A 16,992-nucleotide genomic window follows, 5' to 3' on the forward strand; every position below is an offset into this window, starting at 1 on the left:
AAGAGTGACTGGCACTTAGGATTAAGATCCTTTAATACAGTAAAAGCCACCAACCATTCTAGATACTCTGGTAACCAAATTAAATGGCTTGGCATTATGTTCTGCTCCTATTTTCTTGCTAACTCTTTGAAAAAGTGGCTGTAGAACAAATCCAAGGAAATAAATTTGACTTGTCCTCAAAGCTGCCAGTTTCTCCCTAACAAAGGGGTAAAAAAGCATCCAATAAAAAAACAAAAAGGAAAATTAAGTTTATTCACATCTTAGCCCTCATACAAGGATTCTCTACACAGTAAAGCCATTAGTTTCTTTCTGCATCAGCATTAGAGAAATGCTATTGCTACCATTTTATCAGCTACACATTGTAGCTTGTAAACATATTTTCTTAAAGGAAGAATTAAGTGTCAGCTTGAGGGACAGGACATAGGAGTATCACCATGCATCATGATCAAAGACCACGGATGTCACTGCAGTCGAGACAAATACACCAAGAACTGATATGGGTCTTCACTTGTATTTATTCATATGTAAAGACATAAGCACAGATGCCATTGCTGTATAGAGACTGTTTTAATCTGAACAACTTTTTATGATGAAACAGTTGAAAGGACATAAGGAGAACTTCATCTCATGTTAGCTTCTCTAATCACAGGCAATCTTCGAAGCAGTAACATAATTGACCAAAACCCTTGTGTTGAACTGGCATCTCAGTATCATTCATTCCAGACTTACTTTGCCAAAGCCTAACTTTGTCCAGGAGTATCAAGAGATTTTGTCTTTACACTGGGCTTTCAAGAAAAGTAAGGTACATGACAGAGGCGCAAATCTGTAAAAACAGCAAAACAAAAAAGAAAAAATCCAACCCTTCCAACAACAACAACAAAACCCCAAGGACCCAGATACTTCCTTGGGAACTCTGCATAATAAGATCTGGAAGTACATGACAAACTAAGCTTGCCAGACTGGTGTCGTGCTCTCCTTACAAAGTAACATGCAACATTACACCCTAAAGAAAGGGGATCAACTCAAGTCACAAGCAAGCAAATGTGTAAAAGATTGGAACTTGTATGCAGCTCATACTTTTCAAACACATGACCTGACCATAAAGGACAACTGCTGCTTAACAAAGGGGTTTTTTTTCCAGCTTTAAAGATCATGTTTTTAAAAATGTCCCCTCAAACCACCCTGCACCCTGGGAATCCCACAAGTGACTGAAGTTCTGCAATTGTGGCTACGTGTTTACAATAAAAACGTCGACTCTGATCTTGCTATCTCCCCTCTCCATTGTTCCCAGTATGACAGGATGAAGCTTGTAACTAACAAAGCTGCACCAATGAAGGGTAGTGGTTAAAGTGAAAGTGTCTGCTAAAGCTGTACTAATTCATGTGTACTGCAAGTACTTCTTAGGGTAAACACATAGTATAAGCTTGCTATGCTACAGTATTCTACATTCAGCATAAACTTTCTACACTTTGAACACATTGCTGGTTGGATATATTTACTGATACCTGCCAGAAACTGGTACAAGTAAGAGGCTGCCTGCCTCTCTCCCCCACCCCAAAAAATGACTCCCAACTTCTGCACCCAAGAATTCCAGAATGTACGCAGAGAATAACTGGTTGGGCAGCAAGAAAAACAACTCAGCAAGGACAGAGAACCTGAAAAAGAGAAGCTGAAGGAACTGTCTTTTAGTCAAACTACATGCCACTTAAAACCTATTCTACTCAGCTACCAACACTGAGGATGACCTATCCCTTCCCTGAAATTTAAAAAACAAACAAACAAAAAAAACCCAACAAACCAAAAAAAACCCCAAACCAACCCCAAACCAAAGCCCCAAACCACACAACACACTAAGACTTGTACACCCAGAGTAACTGAACAGCAACTGATCAATTTATACTTCCATAAACTCTTACATGACAAAGCCACTCTAGCATAAGAGTGCTCTCACAGGGAGTTCTGGTGGTGTAACTGAATTGAGTAGGCCTACCAACGCAGAAAACAGGTTAAATAAGAAACCTAACATTGTTTTTCTGTACCGTATGTCAGTTAAGGCATAAGGGATATTTTTAAAGTCTTTTAGCAGCCTTTTAGCTTCATAAATACCATACAGGAATGGATAGGCATGTGAAGACAAGCACGTAGGAGATAAGGGGGCTGTGGATAAAAACAAGACTTTACTTTCTTGGGTAATTACTATCTGGAAAGAAAGCTTTTTAAAGGAAGTTGTATTCTAATCTTCGTGATAGTTTAAAAAAGCTCCACACTACTCAGAAAATCAGCTACAATCCAAAAGGATCTGAAACATCTGGAGTAAAAACACTTCCACTGCTCAGCATGTGATAAAATGAATTAGATTTGACTTACTGAGCTACATCTTTGAGATGCAGGAGGGAAGCTAGCTGAAGAAATAGCACAGCTAACTTCTGTGGCTGGAATTATGCCTCCCAAATGAATCAAGAACACACACAGCCCCTGGTTTTCTTTATGGAGTTGCTGCCATCATCATCATCACTATTTCATAAATGAGGTAGCAGAAAAATCAAATCAGCACTTCAGATTGATAATTTTTTAAAAGGGAATGTGTTGCCTGTGCTTCAATTGTGCCGAGACAAAAAAAAAAAAAGTTTTTTCAGGCAGACAAAGGTCTGTAGACACCACATAACCTTCTTCCCCAACCCATCCACTTTGCTTGCCTTTTTTTTTTTTTTTTTGGTTTAAATAAAAAGCCCCAACACAACAGTAATACGCAGAACATCGCTTACAGTTGCAAGGTCAGTGTTTGACCATACCATGAGAATGTGAGGATCTACTTGTCTTTGGGATCATCCCCAGGACAGATAAATTTAATGAATGGGGAAGAGGTTAACCCCCAGACGTTGTACTTTCTTTAGATGACTTCTCAAAACCTATGGGGCCTTCAATACCAGGTTACATAGGGCATGGGGCAAATAAAGAGGTTAAAGGTCCATTAAGCAATTTAAATATTTCGATCAGGGTATCAGCTGGAGATCTGAGGAAGAAGTGACTGAGACTTATAGTACCATGGAAGAACAAGAAACAAAAGCTTAGTTTTCTTACACTAGTCTTTTTTTTTTTTTTTTTCTTTGTAGCTCAGTCAAGTGGGGTTTATTCCTACAAGAAATATACACATGTCAAGATAAGTCCATCAACCTTGATTTCTTCAAATACAAAATTACCTGTCTTCATTGTAAAGTCCTGAGCAAGTTGTGTTATGCTGCTCCCTGACGCCATGAGGAAAACCGTGACCAGCACTACATTTTTGTAAGCAGGTTTAGCTACTGCTTCTATCATTCTGAAAAGTAGTTGCTTCTACAGCAAGCTGAATTAAATTCCTTAAGAAACCCTAGAAAAATCATTCAGGAACCCTCCTGTTCCACAAAAGGGCTGTTTTCATCCTGGCCTTGTTATCATTTCCCTCACCCCCACCCCCACCACAATATATGACACAGCACTATCTAGCCTGAAAATCACAGTAACAAATAATCCAGTGCTAGCTTCATAAAGTTACTGGGATATTACGTACAAGTCTTTTTAAGAATCAACACGTCACCTCTGGAAAGCATAAGCAATACTTCACAGTTGTGTTCTGAAGCCTGAGGCTAGGATATTTGTACTCCAAAAAAAACAGGCCCAAATGAAAACCGAATTCAAAAAGTGATAAAAGTCTATAAAAAAAAAAACCATGAACAGACATTACAAATATGATTAATTAGAATCACTGGGCTTTTATGAACTTGAAACTGAGTAAGAGATGCTGACTGATTGCACTGTTATTTTCACCATGGTAAATGCTCAGTTGTAGGATGCACCATGGCTGTAAACAGTAAAGATATTTTCTAGCAGATTATCAACTAGAAAGGAAAATAATAAGATAGGAGGTAACATTCAGTGTGAAGAAACACAGCTATTTTAATTAATATAGCTAAAACTGGAGAAGGTTTGAAAGCTTCAGTAAGAGTAGGTAAACGAAGTAAGACAGTACATGCAATTTAAAATCCATCTCAACTTCATGGAGTTTTTCTGAAGCTCACTAAAGTGCTGCTTTTACAGGGAAGGTGTTAAATATAAACTCACTGATAACGCAGGGTGAGAGGAAGGAGAAGCTGACATATCCTTATGGATACCTGTAGGAAAACTCACACTCGGTAAGGAGCAGTTTAACATGTTTGCTTTACTGGGACAAGAGGGGTAGCAGATAGTTCAGAATCCTTTTATTGTTGATTATCTAATACTTACCTAGCAGTACACAAATAGAAAGTCCATTTACTATAGAATTCAAGGCAGTGGCTTTTGGGGTAAATTTTTGTAGTGCGAAGAGTGTTCTTAAATAGGCTTCCCTTCCACCGTATCAATGGTATTTCCTTCCCCTCATAAAAACACCAGACAACTCAAAACTATAATCAAGGACACAGCAACTCACTTTGCATGTAACTGGACATCTCATCTGGTGTTGGTTATCCCCCGCAGCACATGACAAAGCATAACACTAGAAGCTCATTCTTGCCCTTTTAGCAACCAAAGGGACAGTGCGCTCCTTAGCTTTCATCATAAAAATTTACTATTCTTTCTTTTTCTTCTCACAGCATTGTCTTATATCTATTCCAGAAGACATTTTCTTATGCATTTTTAACTCCCAGTGCCTATTGGTTTTGGTAGTTTTTCATCTCCACAAGAAATTTAATCCACAACTAAAAAGTTACCGTGTAACCTGCAGGTTACTCTACAACTCATTCCTGTCATTCTTCCAATTCTCCACTCCTCCCTCTTCCACCTTTTCTTAGGTATAGAGGGAACAATTGAAAGAAGAGTGTTTAAGAGTGGAATCTACCTGCAGAGTGAAGAAAAAGCACCAGCAGTAGAGGAGAAAGAACACCGAACACTGAAGCACAGACTAAGGGTGAAAGTAAGCTATACCAAGCCCTACTTCCAATATCTCTTCTTGTTTCAAAAAACTTGATAAAAGTAAACATCTTATTATAAAAATATTAGATATGGTTTCCAAAATAGTTCTCATGCTGACAGAAAATGTAAGTATTTACTTGGGACCACTTACGTTGTGCTCTGAAAGTACCAAGATCATTAGCTGACGCTATTTTATAGTTCAATAAAATAAACTCCCCCCTGCAATCAGAACTTTCAATGGTTTTAGACAGACACCGCAGCACAAATTCAGTGTGCCCCTAGCCTCTAATACAGCTCTGTTCGTCAAGATGTTGCATGAATATATTTTGTAATTTAATTGTTTAGCACAATGAGTTACTGGAAACCTTGGTGCTTCTGTCCAAGGAAACTGAACAAGGACTAAACTTGTTTAATCATTACTGCACTGCCCATATCCTCCATTATTTCTCCAAGAAAGCTCCACAGCACATATTCAAATTCTGCAGAATGCAATCAAGTATTTATTTCTGTTGCTGGGGACATCGTTTAGTAGACGTATTCTCCGTGGTATTTCCAACAGTAAAAGAAGTTGAATATTTACCCTGTATAAATCAGAAATAGAAATCACATGCTAAATTGTGTCAGAAATTTGATGTTTCTGCAATTAATCTACAGGTCCTCAGCTCCTGCTCCAGACCCTCTGCTGCCCTTTTTCAGGCCACTGCAACTAACCATGTATTAGCAAGTAGTGCAGCCCAGCACAGGCAGATTTGTTGTGTGGGTGCTGAGGACTCAACATCCCCACTATTCACACCTAAAGGTGCTTTATTTACTTAAGGCTAGATCTAACCTGGTGCTGTGGACCCAAGGCCTGCTAGCAGCTGGCACACAAGAGGCATCTTTCTGAAACACAGCTGCTATTTTCGCTTCAGCCAGAAGAAACCCTGTGCAGTCTAAGAAAGCTTAGAAAGTAAGAGAAGACCAGAAAATTCACTTTACAAGTGCATACTCCCAAGCTGAACTGCAAAGCTAAAGCAGACCTACCCACAGAGTTCAGAGGTGAAGACCAGAGATAAGCAACGCCCCTGAAGCATTTACAGAATGCACGTTAGCTCCTCAGCTATCTGCTTCTCCAGAGCTGCTCCCGTTGTGCCGCACCACTTACTAACTATATGGACAGATCTCGTACTGGCTGCCCCTGCTCATGCGCCAGATGGGCACGTCCGTAGCTCCATTCTGCAGCGCTCTATATCGTCACACGTCACTGTGGTGCTCGTGCATACATGCTGGCACGGTACAGGAGAGCACGGAGTCCCACATGCCCTCTGCCGGGCTGCCACCCGCCGCCTGCCTCCTCGCGTGGCAGCAGCTGCTGCTACACGGATGGGCACCCACGCACCGTGCACAGGGGCACTTTGGGGCCCCAGGAGAAACTGCCTGTCCCTGCCACTACTGAAAGGATTTCTTTCAGCCTTGTTTTTAAACAAGTCTGGGGGTACAGGAAGAAACCAAGGACATCCTTCCTTCCACCAAAGTAAATATAGGTTCCTAGACCCTCCCACAACTCAGGTTGCTTTCAAATCTCTGTTTTCTCACTGGAATACAAAAATATCCAGAAATATTCTATACCCACAGATGCGAGTGCTGATTATTTTTGTTTGTTTGCTTTATTTCCCTCTTAATTCTACTCCTTGAACCTGGTAAGCAGAGGACATCCACAGTCCCTTGGTGTTTGAAGGGGGCATATATTTTAAAATGCTTTAGAAACAGACACGTCTAATAAGAACTTGGTTCCAGCTATGTCTCAAATCCACCTTTAATTTGACTCCTAATTTGGGGTAAGTTTTCAAAACTGCTAATTCATCTAAAAGTGATACAGGTAAATGGCAGTACTTCAAATATATACTTCAACTATTCATACAGTATAATTACAATAATTTAAAAAATAAATACTGGAACTTAATTACATTGCCCCAAATCCCAATCACACTGTGAACAGTCTGCTTACAATCTTTTGTGTGACCCTATTTGTTTAGAAAACAGGTATTTAATCTTATTCTAGCATTTACATTAACCATAAATCCTTAAGGAAAAAAAAATCCTATGAATTCAGTCACACTCAGGATTCATTTAAAGAACAGTTCAACAAAAAGATATTCCCTCTGCCATATGTCATTGTGGCACCTCTTTCCAACATGCTTCACAAATCTGCTTTAAGAGTTTCTACTATATTAGCCAGGATTACTCAATTTTGTAGCTTCACAGATACCCCTACAATAAACAGCAGCAGAAAGTTCACTTCTGTTTCTGGGCGACACTCAGGTGAGGGAGATTACCAGAAAAATCTTGGGCTAGTGTAGGGAAGGAAATTATAAAGGCCCTTTCTCTCTGTGCAACCAGCTAACATCATTAGCCACCAGTTATCACTTCTTGATTTTGTGCCTTATAGTGGCTACAAATTAAACGTAAATGTAAGAGTGAGTTTCTACCAGCTGGTAAGGATCCCCACCTCAAGCCTCAAATGCAAACAGCCTGTTACATACTGCATGACACAGCACTGTCATTCCTTTCTCTAGCCAAAGATACACTGCTGTGCCCCAAGGTAGAGAATCAGATAACTGATTTAGTAACCTGATTGGTGTGCTGACTTTACTAGAAGATCCCATCCAACATACCTTTATAAAAGTTACATTGTCATGTACTTTATTCAATAATTCAGTTTTCAAATTACATGACTGACATTAAGCAATATTTACCTGCTTCTTCTTTAATAAATGACAAATCTTCTTCTGGATATGGGACTGACGGTTGCAACACTGAGCAATCTTCTGAGTTCTCTTCAGTATTAGGTGGTATATTATAAATAAATCTCTTTGCAGTTTGGTTTTTCCTTCTTGCTTTTCCAGGTTCTTGAACTGATTGTCCCTGTGTGCCCATGTCATTCCATACGAACACTTTTCCCTCACCTTGAGATTCATTTTCAGCCATTTCAGGTGAGCTGTCCTGGACCCAACTGCAGTCATTCATTTGGTAGCTTTCCATTTGGCTCTCATCAATAGAGTAACCATCATTCTCAGTTTTTATGCTACTCGCCAAGTTGGTAAGATTTCGCGTTGCCCAGAAGCTGGCAACTTTCTGATCCCTTGGAGACAAACCATCCCTACTAACAGATCTTCTGTTGTAATCCACCACCACGGTCTCTGGAGCTTCTGATTTTATACTTATGTTTAAGGCATCTTTAATGAAGTTGCGGCAGGACTGGACAACCTCCGTCATCTGAAGGTAGCTGGCCACTGACATCACTTCAATGGCATTTTGGCTCGTAAGCACGAGGTTACCAGAATATAAGAAGTCCAAGATGACAGAAAAACCTTGAACAGCAACAACGTCTAAATAGGTAACAGTGGTTTGGTTACGGCTTTCTTTGTTTGTAAAGCAATACAGAGTCTTAAAGAAGCGGCTGCCTGCAACCAGGATGTTCTTGTGAGCTCTGAAGACCCTCCCGCTCACCACAATATTAACATCACAAAGAATGCCTTTCTTCCTCTGCTCGTTGAGCTCTTGCAGGAGCTGATAGCAGTAAGAGTTCTCATTCGGCCTGCTGTTAAAATCACAGTATCCTTCATTATTCAGTTCTGATGGTAACTCTGACTCCTGCAATTAAAAAAAGCCACAACCATAATTAGCTCTTAATGAATGCTCTCCTTAGTCCTCCAACACTATAATAAGGATATGAAAATAAACTTAAGAAGATAATGTTATTCAAAGGATTTTTTAAATTTTGTTTATGTTCTTGGTCATAAAGGCAGGCAGGAATATATAATTTAAAAAATATTTCTAAAAACTAAGAATCACGATCTCATTCTGCACCCTCCACCCCCAAATTTGGAACAAAACCAGAACTAGCAGAATTGCCTTGAGGGCAAAGGAAGTGACATTTCGGCCAAAGGTAAGAAAATACTTAGTTGAGTGTGAAGTACTTGTTTTTCTTAACCCACATACATTAAAGATTCAGGATTCTCTCTTTCCAAAGGTTTAACTAAATGGTTCTCACATACTCAAACCCGCCCCGCCCCCCGTTCTTCCCTAGAAACCTCCACTTAAATGGGCAAGTACAACGTTGATAACTGATTCAACATTTTCTCATGCTGAGAGATGAATACATGAAGATTAGATCTGTATCTCCCAATCTGTCTCATATATTTTAAAGAAAACATATTACTGAAGTAGTTATAATAGCAGATATATTTCTTATACAGTTCTACAAATTAAGCACTTACTCTTTATTTTCTAATTGTGGCAGGCTTAGGATTCAATAGGTGTATTACATGACAAGTGGACAGAACATTGCAGGTGACCAAACAAAAAACTTAAGCTTCCACTACATTATTTAACCAAGACTTTCTTGAATCAAGCTTCCCTGAAACTTTCTAGCAGCAACACCTTTAACAAGTACACACTACACAGACAGCATGTACTTATGTGCCTCTCTACAACCTAAGACATGATCTCAAACGTGGCCTGAAAATTTTGCTAAAAGTAGTATCAGAGAGTCCAACACCAAGAAATTGGTTGTTACGGAAGATTAGTTCAGATAGCAAGAGGCTGATAAGAAACAGGAGATCTGAACTGGATTTTAGAGTATTTAGAAAGCTTATAACTCATGTTTAGACAATGATGATTCAGAGCTGCTACAAAGCAGCAGCTAGAACAAAGCAGAAAACACCACAGACTGGCATATTCGAGACCATACTTATATTGATTGATACGTGCTGCCATCAAGAGCAGTGACGATGACAGAGTCTGTTTTATACTGGACCTCTAAGACTCTCACTCCTTCCCTAGCAAATAAGGGCAGTTCAAAACTGGCTGTCTCCAATATGGTTTAGGATGAGAGAAGATCAGATTTTGCAAATGATGTCATTATTTTATCTTCTCATTTTCTAGAACAACTCACAGATTTGGGGGCCAGAGGTATCATTAAAGCTCGACTACCTCAACATTACAGGTCAAAATCAATATTAGCGAGGTAATGTTAATGCAGTCATGAGCCCATAATCTATACTGGGGCTAAAATATATGTTGCAGAAAAGTACTACCCTTCATTTGGGACTATGACATAAACCAGCTATATAAAAAAAAGTCACTTTCTACCACACAGGAATTAGTGCATTAAATCAGTACTCACCTCAAGTCATAATCCCAGTGTGGATGACTGGGATGACAACTGAGGCTGTAACTACATCCTCTAAAATGGTATTTACATCTATAAGCAGCAAATAATGCCCAGCACAACCAAAACAGACACTGTACCATTTCAGCATCTTCTGCAGAGAAATTTCAGTTTGCTGTCACATTCAAGTTGCTTCTAAATCTCTACCCTTCTCAGAAAAACACATCAGTGAAGAGGCAGAAATAAAAGCAATTAGGCTTGTGAAAGCAAGCAACAGATTTTTGTCCAACCTCAGCTTAATTTCTTCTGCATGCTCTCTGACATATCCAAGTACTCCCCCAGATCGGAGCTCTGAAACAGAAAGCACATCCCACATGTGTAACAACTGAATCTACCATTCTTGGAGTTCTCGGCAGATTTCAGATCTGGACTAGCTTTCTGTCACTCCAGCAATGAAGCACCACGTAGTTTCAAAATACCAATTACACTGACTTTAGATCAAATTAAGATGAAAATTACTGTACTCAAAAGTGTTGTCACTCAGTCAAAGTCAATCATCGGTGACTTGCATCTCACACAGTAAATGTTAGGTAGATGCTATGATAGCTGACAATTTCATTCTCTCAGAACACATTAAACATCACATAAAATTTAAAAACAATCTGCAGCAGTTCTTTCCTTTTTAAAAATGTCTGATTAAAGAATGGAGATAGAGTACATTTTAACTGAGTATGTGTATGTATCCAATCAAGCTGATAAAAAAAGAAATCAAGATTTACAGTGTTTTCTTTTCCCAAGAAAACAAGCTAGCATGGTAAAAAGGAGCTGCAGATCACAAATGCGCTACAGAAACACAAAACTGAAATCTTCATTGTGAAAAGACCAGAAGGCTGAGTGAAAATAAGAGACATCATCAGCTAATGTCCAAGCTACAGGGGTGTGTGTTGGGGGAAAGAGATCAATATTACAGCTTTACAGAAATGGGTGCATAAATATTTTTAAAACTAACTGTAATATTTGAAAAAACTGTTTAACTGCTGCTATGGAAGTAGCTAACACTAATGCCACACCTCAAATGAAATGAAAGCCCTGACATCTGAACAGTTATCAAGCCTACATAAACCAAGTGTGACAAGTAGAATTAACATTTACTATGAGAAAAATGGAAAAAAAAAATTAATATCCCTTGGAGAGTTTTAAACATCTCCCCTTTGTACAGAAAAAGTACAATACAGTTCAATAGGAGGTAAGGCGCAGAAAATAATTACAGAAAATTTTAAAAAGTGTATATTTGAGCTTCTGTTATTTATGATCATGTGCCATGAGCACAATATAAGGGTACTGTTCTTCTGATGAGAACGACAAACTAATGATATTTGCTTACATGTCAATTATATTTTCAGAATACAGACCAAATATTCCCATCACCTAAGTTATCTCAACACAAAACCACCTTATCCTTTAATAAAAGCTGATAAGAAATCTAAAATAAAAACCTGGACTATTTCAGTCTTATTTGTGGAATCAACAGCATTGAAAATCTGAAAAGCTTCTCTCTGTAGGTGAGATTAAGAAGCGGTCTAACAGAACAGAGACTCCTCAAGGAAACTAGCATTGTGCTCAGTTTCAATGAGTTAGACTCATCTGAATACACTCAAAGATAAATGACTATTTCATATGTATAATTCGCTAACTAAACTTGCCTAAAAGCTAACAGGAGCAGAAACAGATGTTCAAAAACTGCTACTAGAAACTTGCTTTTCTTTCTCCTCCTGTACCATCAGCATGCTCTGTCTCCTGGGAGCAATAACAGTGGGGGTGGGGGGAAAGAAACAAAACCAAACCCAATCTAACCACAGATTCCATCTCAGCTGTACGTATATGAAAAGTAGTTATGCCACATTTTTCTAATCCCTTCCCCATTACCACACCTTACTCAACAGCAGCTTCCCTATGCCCCCAAATTAATTTGTACCCTGAAAAACGGATCCTCTAACAAAAGCGAGCTATCGGGAACTTCTTAAGCATGTGCAGCTACAGCGGAAAATTATCTCAAAAGACAATCCTATCAGTTGCACACATGATGCTCTGCTGCCGTTTTACACGCCACAGCATCACTCACAGAAAACTCAGCAATTTAAAACTGTTCCATTAAGTGCCGAACATCCAGTTGAGTAGTTTCAGGTCTGGTAAAAACACTACATAAAAATACAGTAAATGATAGTCTTTACTCTGAAGGCCTGACTTCCTCCTCAACTTTTTCGCTCTGGTAAGAGTAATTCAAGAAGTTAACTTAGAACACTATAATGTAACTCTTACATCTGAAGCACGACTTCTATTCATCACTGCTCCTACAAAGCAAACAATTACAGTTCACATGGAAAAAATAACACATCAAAGGCCTTCCTCCTTTTGGAGAGCTTCTGCTTTAAACCAACATGCCTATTAGGCTGGAGAAAGCTTTTCTGGCAGTATTTCCAAAGCTCAGCTTCAAATTATGTCCAGAGAGAAAATGTTTTAAGAAGCAACTTTGAGGGGAGGAACCCCAGCAGCCAATAAATCTGCATCTCGTGGATCTAAATTCATCACAGAATTAAAATCTTTTGCAGTGATTTCCCAGTAAGTGTTTGTTTCTTAAGATTTTTGCAACACAACAGTCTGTTTACTAAAAAAACAAAGGTAGTTTCAAGCTGATTATATCTTTCCTTAAGCTTTAATATGGAGACAGATTATTTTAAAAAACAGACTAAAAAAAAAAAGAGTCAAGATTTTTGTCTTAGAAAGAAGCACTGACTGACAGCTCAATACCCTTGAATTACAGCAGCTGCAACCACTTGTGATGTATTTTGGCATTCCAAATTAAATGTATCCCAAAAATAAACTGAAATCGTCGCTCATTTCTTCATGAGTGTAATATCCAACAGACCTATAGAAATTTCCACTGCTTTACTGTCTTAACACCTACAATTTCCTTTTCGCACTTGAACAGTGGCACTATGCCATATGTTTATTAGCAGCTGCTAAACATGCCCTGCAGTTGAAGCTTGTCAAGTCAAGAATACATGCGTGTTGTCTCCAAGACAAAGGCTGAAAGATCTCTCCCAAGTTTCATTAAATCTAAACAGCTTTGCTGCCTCATTATGTATGTTGGAAATATGGTCAGGGTACAAATTACCTACTTTTGTTCCACGTATCTGGTATCATGGCATTAAGGAAAAAATGGGGCTATTGTTTTGGCATTAATTTAAACATATGTATCACGAGAAATTCAAGTGCTATTAGAAGGGTGAAAGGATATGGAAATTGAACATAAAAGCCGAAAGAAAACAGAGATTCTTAATCAGATTTGCGATAAAGCAAGTGTAACCCGAAAGTGCACCACAAAGAAAACTACATTGACTTTTGAAAAATTGCAATTCCTTCCCTTGTAAGAAGTTTTTAACGGAAATGTAATTGCACAGGGATGCATCCAACACTGTTTTCCACTTGAAAACACCAACCTCTGTACAGCTACCTTATAGAAGCTTACTTTGTCCAAATAATAGAGTACAAAAGAACCACTGATACATCTCATGTATCCTACTGTTTCATTTATTATTACAGTTACTACAAATATTTTTTCTTAAACTATCAGTGGTATAAAAGCAGAGGCTCATGTTTATAAAGATTCCTGTGACAAGGAAAGGTTAATCTTCAAATAAATACTTATATTGAACTTTTAGGCTATTGTGACACGCACACCAATATTCTGTCGTGTCGTTCCCCCCTCCCCCCCCCCCCTTTTATTTTATAGTCTTACAACAGACTGAGGATAAGACGACAGAAAGAAAAAATTAGTAAGTTTAGTAGGAAAAACTGCTTGGAATATGTTTTATTTACACATAGCTTAATGGGAGTGAGAGAAACTTCCATGACAATTCATGGCATGAATTAGCAACATTAGTGACACAGGAGGCTACACAGTGACAGGACATACCTTTACAGGGTAATCATTCACAACTCAAAGTTAGAAACTAGGCAACAAGATGGTAAGGAATATACCGCAATAACATTAAACAAAAAGAACATTTTCAAAGATATTAAGACACAAAAGAAATTAAGAATGAAAGTTTCAAAATTAGAAACAAGTTATTTAAGGCAGGTGGGGCTAAAATACCACAGAGTGAAGAGCAAACCCCAGACTGGAGGAAACTGATAAGGTGACCTACTGCCATGAAGTGTCTGTAACAATAGCTGCCTCAGGAATACACTTACTGAAAAAGCAGTGTTACTTATCTTGAAGGTGAACGTTGCATTTATAAACGCAAAAATAATATTTTGGATAACTGATATTTATGCACCATAAGGTTTTCCTTGCAATCCTGCAGTAGTTTCACATAAAACTTGCACTCCTTTTCCAACTAGCTCTAAGAAAACCTACGTTCATCTAACATTTTATCTGTCATCTTGATATCCTACCCAAACATTAGAATAGCAGCTCTTGTCCAAGGTACCCTGAGCTCCTTAAAGTGCTCAATTTAACTTCTGCACTACAATTCGGACTCCAGATGCAACTATACCACCAAGGTGGGTGTTTTCGTTAAAACCGAGCTCTAAATAGTGAAAACGGAGTGATCAAGGATTAATTCCGGCTAACGGCTCAAGTTCAGCCTAACAGTTCAAGCACTAGCCTAACCCGAAGCACATTAGCTTGTGCCCGCTGGCAAGTTTAACGCCGGCTAGGCGATCCCAGTCAGCTTTTGCAGCGCAGACATCCCTAGGAGGAAAGGCTGCAGAAGGCTGGCGGTTCAACACGAGTATTTCTTAAGAGCTTTTCATCCACATATGTTCTAGAGCTAGCCCTGCCTTATTCCTAAGAGCAGCCAAGAAACACAGTAGTTTTAAGTTCAGCGGGGAACACGAAGAGTTTCGCTGGTCCTAAAGCATTGGAGGAGAGCTGGCATATTAACACGGCTTTCAGGAAACCACATGTTTATCTCAAACATGCACCACGCAATTGCAGACTTCTTGCTCAGCAACTCAATCTAAAGCAACGCAATCGGGAAAAAGATTTAAACGAGGTGGTCTTGACGACGCAGAGCCATCCGATGAACGCACGGGGACCACGCCGTTAAGAACGGCAGAGGAATTCCGATGTCACCCCGGCAAGCAGCAGCTTCACAGGCAGTTCCCAGCCGGACACTACCACCCTCCCTCCGCCGGTACCGCAGGAGGAAGTTGTAACGAGTGTTTTTAAATCAGTGCAGCAACACTGGTATTCACATGCAACTTCTCCACCCCCCCCCCCCCCACGTTGTCGGTTTATCTTCCCGAGACAAACCGATGAAACCGGCGCTCGCTACCTGCGCAGAGGGTTAACCAGCCCCCGCCGGGCACAACGGCCGGCGCACAGGCTGCCCAAGGGCAGCGCCGGCAGAGCCGCCCCGCATCGCCAAGCGGACCGGACTCGCCTGCCCTCCCGGAGCCGCACGGCGTCCCCGGCCGGCCGGGCAACACCGCGCACAAAAAGCCACTTACAGAAGCTGACGGAGGTGGGCAAAACCCGCCACGGCTCCGCAGAGGGGAGGCCGGCCGCTCCCCCGGGGACGCGGGACCCGGCCGGGGGTCGCCCCCCACCCCACCGCACCCCGTCCCGTCCCGGCGGCCGCCGCCTCCCCTACCTGCTCGGCGCTGCCGGGCTCGTTGAGGCGATGCTCGGCGGAGAGGTGGTGCCGCAGGAGCAGGGCCCGCTTGTAGTTGCGGGTGCCCTTGCAGAGCTCGTCGTGCCCCCCGGGCAGGGCCCCGCCGGCCATGATCAGCTCGGGGGGGGCGGCGGCGGCCGCGGCGGCGGTGCACCAGGCGCAGGACATGAGGCCGGTCTCCTGGCAGTAGTAGAGCCATGGGAACTCCTTGAGCCAGGAGCCCTGGAAGGAGATGTGCAGCTTCTGCAGCAGCGACTTGGGCCTGGCCAGCGGGAAGTGCTTGATGCTCTCCCCCTCCCCCGCGCCCACGCTGCTGCCCTCCGCCTCGTCCCCTCCGTCGCCCCCGGACCGCCTGCTGCTGCTGCAGCTGCCGCCCTCGGCGCCGCTGCCGTCGCCCAGGCTGCCCCCTTCGCCGTCCTCCTCGTCGTCGCTGCTGTCACTCAGGGAGCCCCCGTCCTGGACCAGCTCCTTCCCCTCCAGCAGGCCCTCCGGCTCCAGGCCCTCCGCGCCCTCCAGCTCCATCTCCTCGTCCGCCCCCCGCCCGTTGAAGTGCTTCCGCGGCCAGGCCGAGGCCTCGCAGCCATTGTTAGCGGCGGAGGGGGCGGCCAGGAGCCCCCCGCCGCCCCGGAAGGCCAGCGTCCGGCGGTTTCTCTCGGCGAACATGGGGCCGGCGGCGGGGGGCGAGACCGCCTCCTGCGGCAGCAGCAGCTCCTTCTCGTCGGCGCCGGCCTCCAGCTCCTCGGCCTCCAGCCCCTCCAGCTCCACTTCCTCGTCCGCCCCGCGCCCGTTCAGCGCCTCGGGGTCCTGCCGCTCCCAGGACTCGGCCGCGCCGCCGGCCCCGCCGCCGGCCGCCGCCGCCGCCGCCGCGGCGGTGACCAGGCCGCCGCCCCGGAACGCCAGCGTCCGGCGGTTCATCTCCGCGAACATGGCGCGCGCGCGCGCGCCCCCCGCCCGCCGCCGCCGCCTCGCGCCCCTGGCCCGCCGCTCCCCGCCCGGCCGAGGGCTCTGCCCGCGGGAAGGGGGAAGGAGGCGCCGGCTGCCGTGCGGGAAGGGCGGGGGCGGCGGCCGAGAGAAACGCGGTCCGGCCGCTCCCCCCCCGGCTCCGGCCTAGATCAGCGCCGCGGGCTCCCCACAATGGATCCGGCTCGGCGGCGCTTCCGTCCCAACAGGCCCCGGATCAGGTCGAATGGCAAATGAACAACGGACCGCTCCCACAATGCACCGGGAGCGCCA

At 42.6% G+C, this 16,992-nt stretch overlaps 1 protein-coding gene across 1 annotated transcript in view; it reads right to left on the minus strand.

Moving 5' to 3' along the window:
• Window positions 1–16,686, minus strand: part of ZBTB10 (zinc finger and BTB domain containing 10) — a gene marked incomplete at its 5' end in the record, with an annotated part of 29,108 nt that extends 12,422 nt beyond the window's left edge. The window contains 2 exons of the mRNA XM_082309964.1: window positions 7,662–8,559; window positions 15,739–16,686. Coding sequence (XP_082166090.1) covers window positions 7,662–8,559; window positions 15,739–16,686 — 1,846 coding nt within the window. The remainder of the gene's footprint in view (window positions 1–7,661; window positions 8,560–15,738) is intronic.
• Window positions 16,687–16,992: the final 306 nt, after the last annotated feature.

This window comes from Platalea leucorodia (genome assembly GCF_965183815.1).
Source record: "Platalea leucorodia genome assembly, chromosome: 1".
NCBI lineage: Eukaryota > Metazoa > Chordata > Aves > Pelecaniformes > Threskiornithidae > Platalea > Platalea leucorodia.